Here is a 15,447-nt window from a genome sequence, read left to right on the forward strand (position 1 = left end):
TTCTCCAAACGTTTTACTGAACATTTCAACATATAAACTGTTCATATCAGACCTAAAATTATGAGTATTATTATTTTTTTTCATCTAAATTTTGATGTCATTTGCAAGCTTTGTGACTTCAGTCCTAAAAAGAGGAGGAGGAGAAGACTGACAGCTTGAAAGGAGGCTGGGAGTGGCAGTAAAGAGCTGGAGTCAGGGGCCAGATTACGATGGAGGAGAGTTGATGAAAGAGAATGTGTGGTATATAGCATTATACAATGGAGTAATGTGAACCTACTATCCTACGGGGGACAGATCACTTGTAAGGAAAAAGAAAAAAATTGGTAAAAAAAACATTCTTGTGTCAAACGCCCCGAACCCCGTACTGACATAACCACTCACTTCAGCATCATCAACACGTAGCACCAGTCCTACACAAACTTTCGCATGCAAAGGAGTTTAAAATGCTAAATTCATGGAAGCAAAGCCGCACATCATTAGCAGCACACTAGTCTATGTCGAACATTTTCAGTTATGCACACTCACACCATTCCAAGGAGTTGGCAGGCCTATTAATACCACACTTCAAGGACTAAGGGATCGGGCATGGAGCCATAAGATGCTATCTGGTGACAGATACACACTTGTGTCTCTCTTTCTGTCCTCAGGGTAGTGCTTTTCACTCCGCCTGCCAAGCTGAAAGGTTAGAATGGTTACATTCCCACAGTAAGACCCAGTTGGCCTTCACAGGGTTGTGACAAATCTCAGATGTCTTTAGTATGTGAATATATTTTTTTAGGGAAAAGAATTTTGTATTTAGTGCTGTTTTAAAGGTTTCATGTGGTATAATGGTGCGTCTTTTGGACAAAACTGAAAGGAGAGTGTAGCTGCTATAATGTGCTTTCCCCCCCAGAAAATAAACAGAGCAACCATGGAGGAAGTAAGTAACAAAATCTAATTCACTCCGAACATCTGCTATTAAATCATTAGGACAGATGCAGGTGCCCTGCCCACTCACAGACTGTATCTGATTTTAGCAGCTGTCATCTCAAGTGAAGCTTCATTACCAGTAATCATAAATCAGCTCAGCATTGGCACAACCATTTTAAAACCAGCAGTCACCTCAACAAAAGATGCAGAGACTCGACTCTGTCAAGACATTTCTTTAATTTGTCGCTTCTCCCTCACGTCTCCCTTTATTAACCAAAGACTAAAGCTGAATTAAACTGGTAGGAGTGGGAATGGGTGAGGCATTTCAGTTATTATATTTGCCCAACCAGCTTACCTCCTGTGGTGTCTATAATTCTGCACATGTACTTTTTTGTTATTGTGGAAGTAACAAAGGTGGCAGTGGTGCAGAGTAGGGATTAGGGGAAGTTAAGACCTCAGGGAAGTTTGAACTCGGGCCAACCAGGGCACATGTCCTTCCAAAGGCAGGGCTCTTTAAGCATTAAACCATCAAAATGTTAGCAGGGGTGGGTAATTTGGGGATGAGAACCACACCACCGAGTCCTTTCTGTTGGCATCAGCATGCAAAAAGAGTCACATGAACGCTGTCTTGGAGAAAACTGTGTGGCATTGATAATTAGAAAGCCCTGACTATTTTTGCTTGGCCTTCAGCAGTGGAAATCAGCATTACTGGATTGCAAAACAAACCGCACACAGACCTTATGCGGTATGTTTGAGAAAGTCATTTTAAAGGTTTATTCCTTCTTGTTACAAAATCAGTAAAAACACACCAAACGGAACTGCGCTGTTATGCTGCTGTTGAAGCGACTTCTGCCACTGGTGACCTGAATGGCTGAAATTCTTCACCTTCCCACATCCACACAAGCATTTAATAGATTCTGATTACATATTTACTCGACCAGGTCCCACCTCTGCAGCCTTCAAATCCTGCGTTCTGTACAGTCACTATAAATTAACTACTCAGTGTAAATGTTGATGTTATGCTTAGCCTGACCAAAGTATTGGCAGACCTGTTTCCTTTCAAAGCTGATTGCTGGTTTGGTTAGAACGTGGTTTGCGCTAAGACGCAGGATGGCTCAAAAAATACCCTCCATGTGGATTCATAAAAACTACTATCAAAGTACTAAAATAATTTATTATGAACAGCCAGAACATCTGTGTCCCGTGCAATCAGTCAGCTGTATTAATATTTATAATGCACATCTGTTTCTTTTAAATACAAGTTACATGTATAAACTTATTTAAATGGGACTACTTTTTTTTTTTTTGCTGAGCAGCTGAATGTCAGTTCAGGAATGTGTAAGTGTGTAATGTCTGATGTGTTAGTTTTACGGCTTAAAGGGTAACTGTGGTCATTATCTACCCAGTCATTAGTTCATCCATTCAAACATGTTACATGCTCACTTCTGCTATTCACACTCTGTTGGGAAGGTGAGGGAGGTGGTGTGTGTGTGTGTGTGTGTGTGTGTGTGTGTGTGTGTGTGTGCTGATGCCACTTTTCTCTGCTTTCACGGATACTTACTTTTTCCAGCAATCTCATTTTGAACTATCACAATTTCCTAAATTAAGCTTTGCTCGAGAACTTTGGTACCAAGTTTGCTTCGTTTTAAGTTCCCATGCATTCACTTCATTCTTTTGAATCCATGCACACAAGCCACTCCCCTGATAGCCATCAGCTCCAAGGCACACGCTATTGTTTCAGCTCGGTGCTAATTACTTCAGGTCTTGACCTCGGGTTCAGACGAAGAGCAATAGAGGGGGAAGGTGCATATGCGAATATGTGCCCCTCTGAATGTGTGAGTGTTTCTGCGTTGGGGGTTGGGGTGGTTAGTTGGGGAGGTCATTGGTGCTGCCAATCAGTTTTCACACTGGATTTGCAAAACTATCATAGGGTGATCTAAGAGGGAGCCAGAATAGCAGCACAATGACACCAGTCAACTTGACTGCTGCTGATTTGAACATGTTTTCAGCATTTGTGCAACTCTCTGATATAGACAGGAAATCTCATAAAATATGATAGAAACGGTCTGATGTGCAAAAGTGTTTCTAGTTCAAGTTTCAAGTCAAATTATATCACAATTAGCTATCTGTGCAATGTTACTGTTCCTTTCTCGTCCTGTGTGTTCCAGTTTTTGTTGATAATGTTTACTTTGTGTGCGTAGATAGTAGAGCTTAAACAGACACATATTTGGGGTCAGGGCAAACTTTTTTGTTTGTGTCCATGAAAGGGTGTGTATTCAGTTGTTTCAATAGGTTAACTCCTGAACCTTGATAAATAATGCTTGGACGTGGTACATATTTAAATGACAGAACTACAGCAGTCCTTGCACATAGATGGAATTTAACTAGAGAATCATAACTTTGCAGAAAAGCCTGAGTACTGCATATCTGCTAGTCTGCAATTGCATCTGAATTTTCTGAGTTGGATTACATCTGGGATATTCTTTAAGCTGTCATAACTTTGCACGTTACTTTGAAGAACACACACATCAAGCATCTTTTCTCCCAAAATATTTGCAAGCATATCCAAGCCCTTTCTCACCCAAGGCCACTTAACAACACAGAAAATCCAAAGCAACACTCTTCACCGCTAGTATCATGCTGTAAAAAAAAAAAGAAAAAGAAACCTTATCCCTGGGTGCCACTTGCAAACAAAACCTGTCCAGTATGTGCATTCACTGCAATGCAAAACAGATTTCCAATGCTTTAGCATCACTTAAGGCCCTATTTTCAATTACAATGTCATGAGCACTTAGAGCTGACAAGCCTTTAGAGAAGGGGAGTGGAACCTGTGGTGGCGCGCCAGATGCCCTTAAAAGACAATTAAGGACTTTAAATATAAACACACACACACACACACACACACACACACACACTAAATCTACTTTTCAGATGCATATTTTCTAAAAATACAGCCAATAAAATTATATGTAGACCACATCAGCCGGTCAAAATACACGTTCTGGATATTGTCAGAATTAGCTGGGGAATGCTTCTCATTTTCTTTTTAGGGGGAACGGAGAGGAAACACAGTGAGAAGAATGAGAAAAGAAAAGAAAAGCATGAAAAAGGAAATGAGTCGGGAGAAGGCAAAATGCTGAAGGAAAGGAAAGAGCGAGAGGGGGTAGAGAGTATAAAGGGGAGTGGATGAAGCTCGCTCTTCTATTTTTCTCTTGGATCCCGCCCACCTGGCCAGGGGTTGGTCAGGGAAACCCAACTCCCGTGCTTGGATTGGTCGGCTTTTCTCTGGACGAGGAAAATAGTCTCCCTTCACAGACACAATAAAGTTTAATGCTGGACGCTTGGAAGCAGTAGGCATAAAATCAGTCCCGCTGTATGTTTTGTCGGTCCGCTGCGCTTTCCCACACGGAGTTACTGACGGGAGACGTCATAAGAAGGACTTGAGGATTTATCAAGATGCAGTTTTGTTTGTTTGTTTCTCAAACTGCAAGTGCGCACGTTATTTTAATTGAAAACACGCGCTTTTGATATCGCAATGATCCACTGCTGCGTTCAGGATATTTGAATCTATTGAATGGCTCAGAGTGGGATTGTGTAGCTCCCAGAGCGCACGGACGAACACGCACTCCGCTCCAGCTGGACTACAAACGCCGCTCTAGGTTCCAGGGCGACTTAACCCGACTGTGTTTGACGAGATAATAACTGTGGCAACATTTACAGAGGGGCAGCCGCTCAATATCAGGGTGACCATGCCCGGGATGATGGTGTCGCTCACGGGGTCAGCAGTGCTTCTCTTATCCGGATTGGTCGCTCCGCTCTGCTTGGTCAGGGCTTTTGGCGATGAGGTGGAGGAGATGACCTGCGACCCGATCCGGATCAGCATGTGCCAGGGTCTCGGTTACAACGTCACCAAGATGCCCAACCTGGTCGGCAACGTTCTGCAGTCGGACGCAGAGCTGCAACTGACCACGTTCACGCCGCTCATTCAGTACGGCTGCTCAAGTCAACTCAAGGTAGTGGACCCATGCGAATCGTAGCGACTGATGTCAAGCCACCACAACAAAGTAGAATAACCAGCATGCAAATATAATAATAATAATGATGATAATAATACACCATTAACGTGCACAAATTTAGGAACAAGCCTGGTCTAAAAAAAGCATGGCTCAGTCTGGAATCTCTGCTATATTTATTTGCGTGCGTCAAAGAGAGAAAGCAGTGTGTTTGTCTCAAAGCGCATGACAGAGCTGCAGCACCGCGAACTGATCAGACTGATGGCCCCGGTGATAATGAGGGCCATAACATGGGTTGATTCCCACGAAGTCAAGAGGATCGGGCGGGAGTGGGGGGCTCCGCGCCTTCCTTCCTTTCCTGTTGTGCCAGGCTGTCATGCTAAATTCATTGAAAATGCCCCCTCTGTCTGTTGACATTCTGAGTTCATGCCCCTCACAGCAACAGCTGAGTCTTTAGTGCTATATACTGCACTGTCTTGTTAACAATGATGCCCTCAGTGTCATAAAACAAATGCTGCTTGTTTGACTCCTGCACCATGTAAGGAAAAAAGAAAAAGATTGGACCAATTATGTGTCATTTCATTTTCAATTATTGGAGCAGCTGGTGGCACATCAGATATTTCTTTTAGAGATGGCAAGTTTCAGTGTGGACAAGTGGTGTTTACATTTTTCTATAATTTGCTTTTATTCCTTTTATTTAGAGACGCCCAGTTTCAAAGGCATGCAAGCATGTCCAGATCGTCTAGACATCCCCGTACACTGACATGAAATCAAGCCCACACCTTTCCAAGTGCTTTTTTCCTCCCTCGGTCCTTATTTTAAGTCCACTGCCCTGTCTGGAGTGGCATGTGATTTTATTACAGCGTTAGAGTGACTTATTACTGTGTGCAGCTGTTGGGAAATAGGGGTAAAAAAATATTTTGGCATGTTAAATTAATACACTGCTTAAGAAGCATACAGTGTGTACTAGACAACCACACAGAACAAGAAGCAACTGCAGTATGAAGCCAAACTGTCCTCCTCCAGTTGTAAATTGTCCAGTGAGTTTAGCTGACAACCCAGTTTCTCTCTCACACACACACACACACACAGATGCTAAAGAGGGAGAAAGGAGAAAGAGGAACCGTATCATTTAACATTTGCTCTAATGGGAGGCTTCCTGAGTAGTAACCAGAGTAGCTTTTCACAGTGAAGTGACAGGACTCAGGTTACCAACAGTCAGGGAAAACACCCAGAATATGTGAGGTTACTGTCACCGCTTGAGTATGCAGAGCTCACCGTGAGAATTATTTGAAGTATAACATGTGTTGTATGTCTCATGAACTTCTTTGAATGCTTTAGTCAAACCAAGACAATATTACAACATTTGGGTTACCTGCATTTTATCAAGTCACAATTATTCAGGATGGCGGGTCTTCAATAAATTTCAGGAACAGACATTCTCTGTTTTTGGTGAGAAACTCTATAACAGGGATGTCAAACTCATTTTACATTGTTGGCCACATAAAGGCCACTTTGGGCCAGACCAGTGAAACTACATGACAACCCAGATGCTGAGCAGGGAACAGTGTAATAAGCTGAGAGTTTAAAGGACGTTTTCTTAGACTCGGATTAGTGATATTGATATTGCCGTGGTAACGAGTCGCTGATTCATTATCAGAAGACAAGTCAACACTGTCTGCTTGTAGATATGTAGCAGAACAGTAGCTCAATCATTCAATGTATATTACATTTGTTTATATCTCAAACATGCTTCAGTGCACAGAGGCAACAATTTTAACTTTTCCCCGCCAGTAAATTCTCACAGACACTAAGAGTTGTATAACATTTCCCTGATTATTTATTTCCCAACCTTGACACCCTTGTTGGATTCATGTTTCATTTGGGCTCCGTTCAAGGGCCAATTTCAAGCTGCGATTTGTTTATAACTGGATCAAGGCTGCAGTTCTGTAACATGTAGTTCCTGCTGTGGCCCAATACATATTTTGATATTTTTCAAATGGAAAAACAGCATCAAACCTTTTACTCCAGCACATTTTTTTTAACCACTCCAAGTGCCTAGAGCTTGTTTCCGTTATCTCATGGTAGCTGAGTGAAATGCACTTTCTGCTTCTGTGTGTTTTCATATCATGAGCCTGGTACAATTTTACACTCTGGCTTCAAACAGATTTCACTATAAATGCATGAAATCACTTAAAATTGCTACCCTCTGTAACCCCAGAGTACTTCTTCCCTCACTGCTGCTAGAATGTCTGCACACAGTCAAATGTGACTCCAGACTGTTCACTATCTTTATAACACTGACTTAGATATCTATTTCAAAACTATTGCCATGGGACAGAATAAAACTCAGGCTTAGATCAGGGGGATCATGCAGCATTACACGGCACATGCCCTCGCTGCTGTAATCACCACAGATTGTTTTTGATGGTACGGATTTGTATGCGTAACCTTGGAGCAGGTTAGTGTTGACTCTCTCTGTCTTGACTCAAGATGTGGCATTCCTTATTAGAGGTGAAAATAGAGAGCCACTAATAGAAGAGGTGATGCAATGTAATGAAAGTCGGAGCAGAAAAAGCAGCAGGATAGCGAGACGTATATGCAAGTAGCTGGAGGAGCCACATGTGGGAGTACTGTACAGTTAGCAGCTGTAATCCAGTTGTAATATACAGAAAGCCTGCAGGGCCACAGCACTGTTTTCACTCCTCTAAAATACACCACACAAATTACACAATTTACCTTGTGTTTCACAGTTTGATTGAAGTGGATCAAAGTCTTAAAAATTATGACATAAGATTGGATAACTGTTGCTCTCCTATTGCAATTTCAGTGTTTAATTGAAACTGGCTTAAGTATACTGTTGCTTTCACTTTCTCTAGATCATAGGTGTCAAACTCTGGCCTGCGGGCCAAATTTGGCGAAGCCATACAAATTACTATTAGAGCTGGCCTACTGGTATTATACAGCTAATATATATATTGTTTAGTATTAAGCTTTGCTTGTTCCATATTCAGTTTTTCAGCAAAACGTGTTTGAGTCCATAAGAAAAGATTCATTCTTATATCTGGAGGAATAAATCTATTTCAATAAATATTAACGTTAGCCCGCGACTTTGTTTCGGTTTTGAATTTTGGCCCACTGTGTATTTGAGTTTGACACCCCTGCTCTAGATGAATTGGAATTGGAGCCTGCTAGTGTGGTTTGGGGCCAATACTAGTGCCAGTTTTTAATGGGCAAAAACTTCTGATATTCATATATACATATTCATATATATTCCTTATACTTCACAGAGGATGAAAAAGCCCTCTAGAGTTCACTGCTTTGAGAATTCTATGGGAGGAGTGCTGCTGGCATCATTAGCGTCCACTTGTCCCCTTTTGAGCCGTGGTTCTCGAACTGTCGGGCGGACCCCAAAGAGGCCCACTTGAGCTGGACCATAAAAGGGCCAAGTTGAATGATAATGATTATTGTGGTTGAAAATAAACAAGCATTTACAGATGATATCATGCTGGCTCTTATTTCACTACAGTTCAACTTGTATTCATTTTATAAATTATTAACTGTTGTTGGGTGTGGAGCATTAGCTTTTGTCCTGCTTCTGAAGAGGCCTTGGAGGGAAGGGTCACTCCAACTCAGAGTTGTTCCGAGGGATCCCCTTTATATTATGATGAAACACTTCTATCTTGATAGTATTGGCCTTTTCAAGTGAAGAAAGGGTATCTGAATAATTTGATTAGAGTGAAAATGATTTGAATAATATACTGGGGGTTTAGAGTCACTTGGTGCCAACCCAGGTGAACATCTGTGGAGATTCTGGACAGATGTTTTAGACACTGCATCATTAGCATCATTAAAAACAGCCAATGAGTGAAAATCCTTTAGAAGAGTAGTTTCCATGCCTCCACTTGTAGAATCAGTGCCAAGGCTTATTGAAGCACTTCTGACAGCCATGTAATGGACCAACACCTTAAGTAAGAAGCTTTATGTTGGTTGTCCTTCATTTTTCTGCCCATACCTTATGTTTGAGTTATGCTGAACAGGAAAATGATGAGTGGCCATTGTTCCTGAACTTCCGGCAATGTGTTTGACAAATTAGACACAACTTGATCCTGCACCTACTTGGCTGTGGTTCCCTAACACAACTGCAGACATCGATGAGAGTATTGTGAACAATCTCCCCAAAGAGAAGCGCATATGTGCCAGTATATTAGTATTAGACTAATATATTGTCCGTGTGACATTGCTTTTTCTATCAAAAGTTCTATCAAGTTTGGCAAACTATGCATTTTGTGATGATATTTAAAATCATGGAGCAGAGAGTGACTGCAAACTTGATTACATTCACAAAGGATCAAATGTTAAACATGTATTTCTTTATCTCCACTTTCCAACAGTTCTTCTTGTGCTCAGTTTATGTGCCAATGTGCACAGACAAGGTTCCCATCCCTATTGGTCCATGTGGCAGCATGTGTCTGTCGGTCAAGAAAAAATGCCTCCCCGTGCTCCACGAGTTTGGCTTCATATGGCCTGAGGTGAGTCGTATCATCATCAAAGACATCATGCATGTCTTAAAAAAATACGAGTTCAGGATATAGTTTAGCAATGTGGAAAACCAAGAAACGTTTAAATCCATTACTGACATTACCCATTATGTTTTCTGCCCAGGAGCTCAATTGCAGCCTCTTCCCACCTCAAAACGACCACAACCACATGTGTATGGAGGGTCCAGGGGATGAAGACCCTCCATACCAGCCCGTCCGCCATCCTCCCCACCAAGAGGAGTGTCACGCCCTGGGATCTGCACCTGACCAATATACTTGGCTTAAACAGACTGAAAGCTGTACGCTGCAGTGCGGCTACGACAGCGGGCTCTACAGGCGAGGGGCCAAAGTGTTCACGGATGCGTGGATGGCAGTGTGGGCTGTGCTGTGCTTCCTCTCAACCACTCTGACAGTCCTGACCTTTCTCTTGGATTCTCAGCGTTTCTCCTACCCAGAAAGGCCCATCATCTTTCTCTCCATGTGCTGTAACCTGTACAGCGTAGCCTACCTGGTAAGCAGGAGGTTTAGTAATAATTTTGATCTATTTAATTTCACTTGTTGTGAGCAAATCAATAAAGCTATTTCATCAAAAATAATCAGATGAGCACCTTATGGACCAGTTTTTGCATATTGTTTATTTTTTATATTTTATAAAAATGTTGTAGAGTACCAGGGCCAGCAGTTGAACATAATCCAACAAGAGTACAGTTTGTTTTTGAGTTTTCAAAATGTTACATCAGTGATTAAATACTAAAAGCCCTTTTTGATTCATTACTGCGTTGAGATAATTCAGTAATCTCCAGCTCTGCCTCTCTGCATTTAGAAAGAAAGACGATTCGTTCTCTTTTTACTTTATTCTGGGATTAATTCAGCCTCACCTCTTTTCCCTTTCTGTTCTATGTCATTTAACAGGTACGACTGACTCTTGGGAGGGAACGTGTTTCCTGCGATCTGGATGCTGCAGCAGTGCCAATTCTGGTACAAGAAGGATTAAAGAGCACCGGCTGTTCCATAGTCTTCCTCCTCCTTTATTTCTTTGGCATGGCGTCCTCTCTCTGGTTAGTGCAAATAAACACTGAGTTTTTATAAATCCTTCATCTCTTTTCCCCAGTTTAATCATTGTCATCAGCAGCTGGGAATGCCTTTTGCTAGAACAATTGGAATATGAGACTTGCATCCTGTTTTCCTTAAAGTCTTACTGCCCTGTCTCATAACCCATGTACCATTTGGGTTCATTTCCGACACATGCAAAGGTAAAAGTGACACTTCTTAAATCTGTCCTGCACTGGAAACACTGCTGTTACAGCTGTTTTTCTTCCTTTTTGCTTGGGCCCTGCTTTCCTGTTTGCCTACACTCTTCCCTATTTGGAAAAGCAAGAGACCAATGACTTCACTCTCTCCTAAAATATGATCATAACCCTGTATTATGCAACTCATGGCTAGCCGGTGTCAGGATAACTTAATTATAATTGAGGACTGGCCATGTCCATCTGATTGGTTATGAAAAAGTTACATAAACGAAAAATTATGTGTCGTTCCAACAGTAATCAGGAGCCTATGGTTTTTTCTAAGTATCTTAGTTTCTAGAAACAGATGATTTCTATTCACTATAAAAAGAAAAAGGTAATCTGATAAGTGTACCCATGAGGAAAATGTGTTGCTTATATCGCTCCTTTGTCTGTTCTCTCTTCCAGGTGGGTGATCCTGACCCTCACCTGGTTCTTGGCTGCAGGACTAAAGTGGGGCCATGAGGCTATAGAAATGCACAGCTCCTACTTCCACATAGCTGCATGGGCCATTCCAGCAGTTAAAACCATTGTCATCCTCATCATGAGACTGGTGGATGCAGATGACTTGACTGGGCTCTGCTATGTTGGCAACCAGCAGCAGGAAGCACTCACAGGCTTTGTGGTTGCACCACTGGCCACGTACCTGCTTATAGGTAATTAAAGCATAATATTGGTATTCATTCATCTGCTTATATTGGGTTTCCTTATTTTCTACTTTGTTCTTCTTCCTCAGCGTTTCTTTAACATACTCAGTTTCTCATTACAGTTTTCAATCTGGTGGTCCTCACATGTCCTCCTCCCTCCTCCTCAGGCACTCTGTTCATCTGTGCTGGCCTTGTGGCTCTTTTCAAGATTCGCTCCAATCTGCAGAAGGACGGTGCCAAAACAGACAAGCTGGAGCGTTTAATGGTGAAGATTGGAGTGTTTTCTGTTCTTTACACCGTTCCAGCATCCACCGTTATTGGCTGTTATCTTTACCAACTCTCTAACTGGGGGGAGTTCAGGGCCAGCACCCAGGACTCATATGTGGCATCAGAGATGCTTCGAATCTTCATGTCACTGCTTGTGGGCATCACGTCGGGCATGTGGATCTGGTCAGCAAAAACCCTCCACACCTGGCAGCGCTGCTCTGCGCGCCTGCTCAGGGACAGCAGAGCGAGCCGAGGTGGCAAGAGGGCACCGGGCGAGAGCTGGATCAAACCAGGGAAAGGCAATGAGACGGTGGTCTGAGGAGAAAGAAGGAGAGAATGGACAGGAATGGAGTTCTGCTTGTTTCTCTCTCATGTACAGAAACTCACTCTGACGAATGAAGGAGGTCAGATAATCAATAGATGAGACGGAGATTGCAAATGTGGCACAGGAACGTTGCAGGAATATCACCAAAACAGCCTCTGGATGTAATTGCATCATCAAAGTAAAGACAGTCCTTGACCATGTGCCTCTATGAAGGAGACAAGATGAGAGTCATACATTAGTAGCAACAATAGCCTCTCTACCTTGATAGACTTCTTTTGCTCAGAGAGCTGGAGAAAGCAAAACAAATTAAGGAAAAAGAGAGATGGAAAAGGCAGAACTAAAGCATCATCATGCAGACCGGACACCAATAAGCTGTACAGCACCACGTCTACCTCTCTGTCTCTCTTTTCTCCAGAGCCTCAGCAGAAGGCCTCCTTCAAGTTTAAAATTTTACACTGGAGCAGGTATCATATAGGTGTGGGCTGAAGTTTCCAAGAAGCACCCGATACCTTTAAAACCCCCTCCACATTGAGCGTATCAGACAAAGTGTACTGAGAATCTGATACACTGCCTTATAGCCACAGTTTGGTTATATTTTTCTGCTTTTTTGGGGAACTATGCTTTTTTCAGTTCAAGAGAACAGTTAATTTTATTCTCAGAATTTTTTGGGAAACCAGCTCTAAGCTGTTTTATGCACTATAGAGATATAATATGTGAAGGGTTGGGAAAGCATTGGTAAGACTGAAAGTGAATCATTATACAACACATTTATATGCACAGCCTCATTGATGGGGAGAGTTTGGTCAGATGTAGGTGCAAAGAAAAAAAACATTTTGAGGTAGTCACCACACCACAATGAATCCTGGTAATACCAGCTGTGACTTTTATTGCCCCATAAATTTGTAATTGCTAAGATGTCCTGGGAAATGAAGGAATTTGTGCTTTTCTACGAGGAGCTCGGTTAACTTCCAGTGATGTGTATAGTTTTCCTGGAAATCCGTATATGCTCTTAAGTCGCCATGAAATTCAGGAAATTAAATTATTCCCTCTGTTCTTACCCAAATATTGTCTCTATGGCAGGGTAACGGTTAGAGAATTTGAGGTTATTAGACAATCACTTGCCATAATACACATTACGCAACAGCAAAGGGCCTTCACAGAGACATGCATGTGCTCACACAGATATCACTGTCAAAATGTTTGGCAATAAAAGTAAAGTGAAGACAAGCGGTCTGTATTAGGTGTGGACCCACAGTGGGTGAATTGTGGACTGTAGCTGTGGGTAAACTGTGTGGGCAGAGCAGCCACGGTTATTCCACGGGCCCCATGTGGGTGTGCCCACGCAGGGCCCACAGCAGTTTTACGCGCTGTGGCCCACAAACACCCCCCCCCCCCCCAATGTGAGGTAAATGTAAGTAAGCCCATGTGGGGCCAATAGGACATTTGCCCCTTTGGGTCCCAAAAAAGGGAATTCTGTGGGTATCCCAGTGATGGCTGACCAGAAAATAACCCAGGTGTAGCCCATGATGGCTAGCTTATATTGGGCCCATAGCAGATTTGCCCTTTTGAATCCCCATGTGTTTTTTTTGTGGGCAAGCTATAGTTGGTGTACCTACAAAAAACCTGCACTGACCTCTTTGTGGGTTCTACGGGTCCGCAGTGACCCCACATGGGCCCCAAAGGGGCATATTTGTGGGCTAAAACAGCACCAGTTGTCATAAGTATAGTTACGCCCAGTACATGCTGCATGAAGATACGTGTCATACCTGAGTCCTTAGATGGATTTTAATTTTTTTATTCCTCCTGTTTAATCACATTATCCCTGAATGGCACAGATATGTGGAGGTTAGAGCAATTCTTTTAGCCACTGATGAGAGTCCTTCCTGATTCTCGTTGTGCTGCTGCAGATTGAATGTAGGACCAGTAAATGCCTGACATGATATTTTGACATTACTCTTCATCTGAACATCTAAACTGTCCAAAACCTTTGTACATAAAAGTGTACTCGTGGTTCTCAGTCCACAAATCTTGTTCATCAGCTCACTTATGACTATATTTTGGTCAGTATCAGGAATCAAACATCTTCTTTTGTGTGCTTTTCTTTTCTGGTCTGTTGGTGTGTATATTTTCTTTCTCTATAAATGTCACATCATGTCTCTCTCTCGCTCTCTCTGCCTAGACTGTGTTTTTTATAAGGCTAATTTCCCAGACAATCAAACCCTCATAGGGAGAGATTATTGCTCATTGTATTTCACATTTTCATGGATGACTAAAACAAGTTATTGTCTCTCAAATTGGATTGGAGCTGTATTTACCAAATTCTGATATTTTCTCCTGTGTCTCGTATATTTGCATGACAATCTTCCCAGCAACATTCTTGCAGTTCTGCAAGCCTTTATATCTGTAGTATATGTGATATCTGTCACATTTTGCCTTCCATATTTGAGAAGAATAAGGAAATGTCTGTTTCAAACAGTTGAAATATATAAGACCTGGAGCTTTGTCTTCCTGTGTGTCCTCTGTAACTGTAGTGCCTCACACGTACCCCTGTTTTTGGCTTAATGTTTAGAATTGGACAGAAAATCATTGTGGGGATTCAATTGCCCCAAAATATGTTAAATATGAGCCATTTTTTAACATTGAGACAACTTTTAATGGTTGTGGTGAAACCTAGAACCCCCTCAAGAAAGTGTTTCTTAAACCAGCGTAGCCTGGCACATTTATTACATTTCCAAAGTCAAACAAACATTACATTCACTCAAAGTGAATTAAATTAACCTCTGACCACCTCCCCTCTGAGCTAATGTAGTTTCCCTGCGAATGTTTTGGCGGTCTACCCTATGACCACACTGAGCTTCAGGTAACATTTCCAAACAATCACAGAATGTGCCTTGAAACCCAGTGCGTATGTGTCAAGCTTAATAAAGATTGAGAACCACTGATTATACCGATTTGTTAAATGTTTGCCAGAAACCCCAATATGAATGACTGCCGAAGTCAGTTCACCAGCACTGATCGCAGCCTTTAAGGTCTGGACTGACCCCTGTGTAGAAAAGTCAGTATCGTCAATGTTTTATAATGAAATTGCTAATTTATCCTTGTAAAAAAAAATGACAACAAATTTTAAAATGTGTTTGTTATTTAAAACAGTTTTGTATCAGAAGAATAAAAAAAATTGTTTTCTGACATGCTGGCGGGGTTATATGTGTGCCTCTGACTTTGATGAGTGTTGATTTCATTGTAGCGACATTTTTCGTTGCACATCGGGAGAAAAAATGAAAATTGCCCTCCAGTTTCTTTAAAGCTTAAAGGTAAACCTTTACCTGAACACAAAGATACTCAAATTACAGACAAATATTCCAAAAGAAGTAAAACGGTAAATATTTCCTATTTTCAAATCGTCATCACTCGAATAGCCAAAGCAGAATTTTATATTTGAGGTGACTGAAAAATGCTTTC

General features: G+C 41.9%; 1 protein-coding gene across 1 annotated transcript; it reads left to right on the plus strand.

The window, feature by feature from the left end:
* Positions 1-4,002: 4,002 nt before the first annotated feature.
* Positions 4,003-15,181, plus strand: fzd4 (frizzled class receptor 4). The gene is made up of 6 exons (XM_040009133.1): positions 4,003-4,922; positions 9,317-9,454; positions 9,588-9,974; positions 10,376-10,521; positions 11,158-11,405; positions 11,564-15,181. The coding sequence occupies exons 1-6, from the start codon at positions 4,659-4,661 to the stop codon at positions 11,980-11,982; spliced, it is 1,602 nt and encodes a 533-aa protein (XP_039865067.1). The 5' UTR covers positions 4,003-4,658; the 3' UTR covers positions 11,983-15,181.
* The last annotated feature ends 266 nt before the right edge of the window (positions 15,182-15,447 follow it).

Source organism: Simochromis diagramma, unplaced genomic scaffold, assembly GCF_900408965.1.
Source record: "Simochromis diagramma unplaced genomic scaffold, fSimDia1.1 OVJJ01000344.1, whole genome shotgun sequence".
NCBI classification, from domain to species: domain Eukaryota; kingdom Metazoa; phylum Chordata; class Actinopteri; order Cichliformes; family Cichlidae; genus Simochromis; species Simochromis diagramma.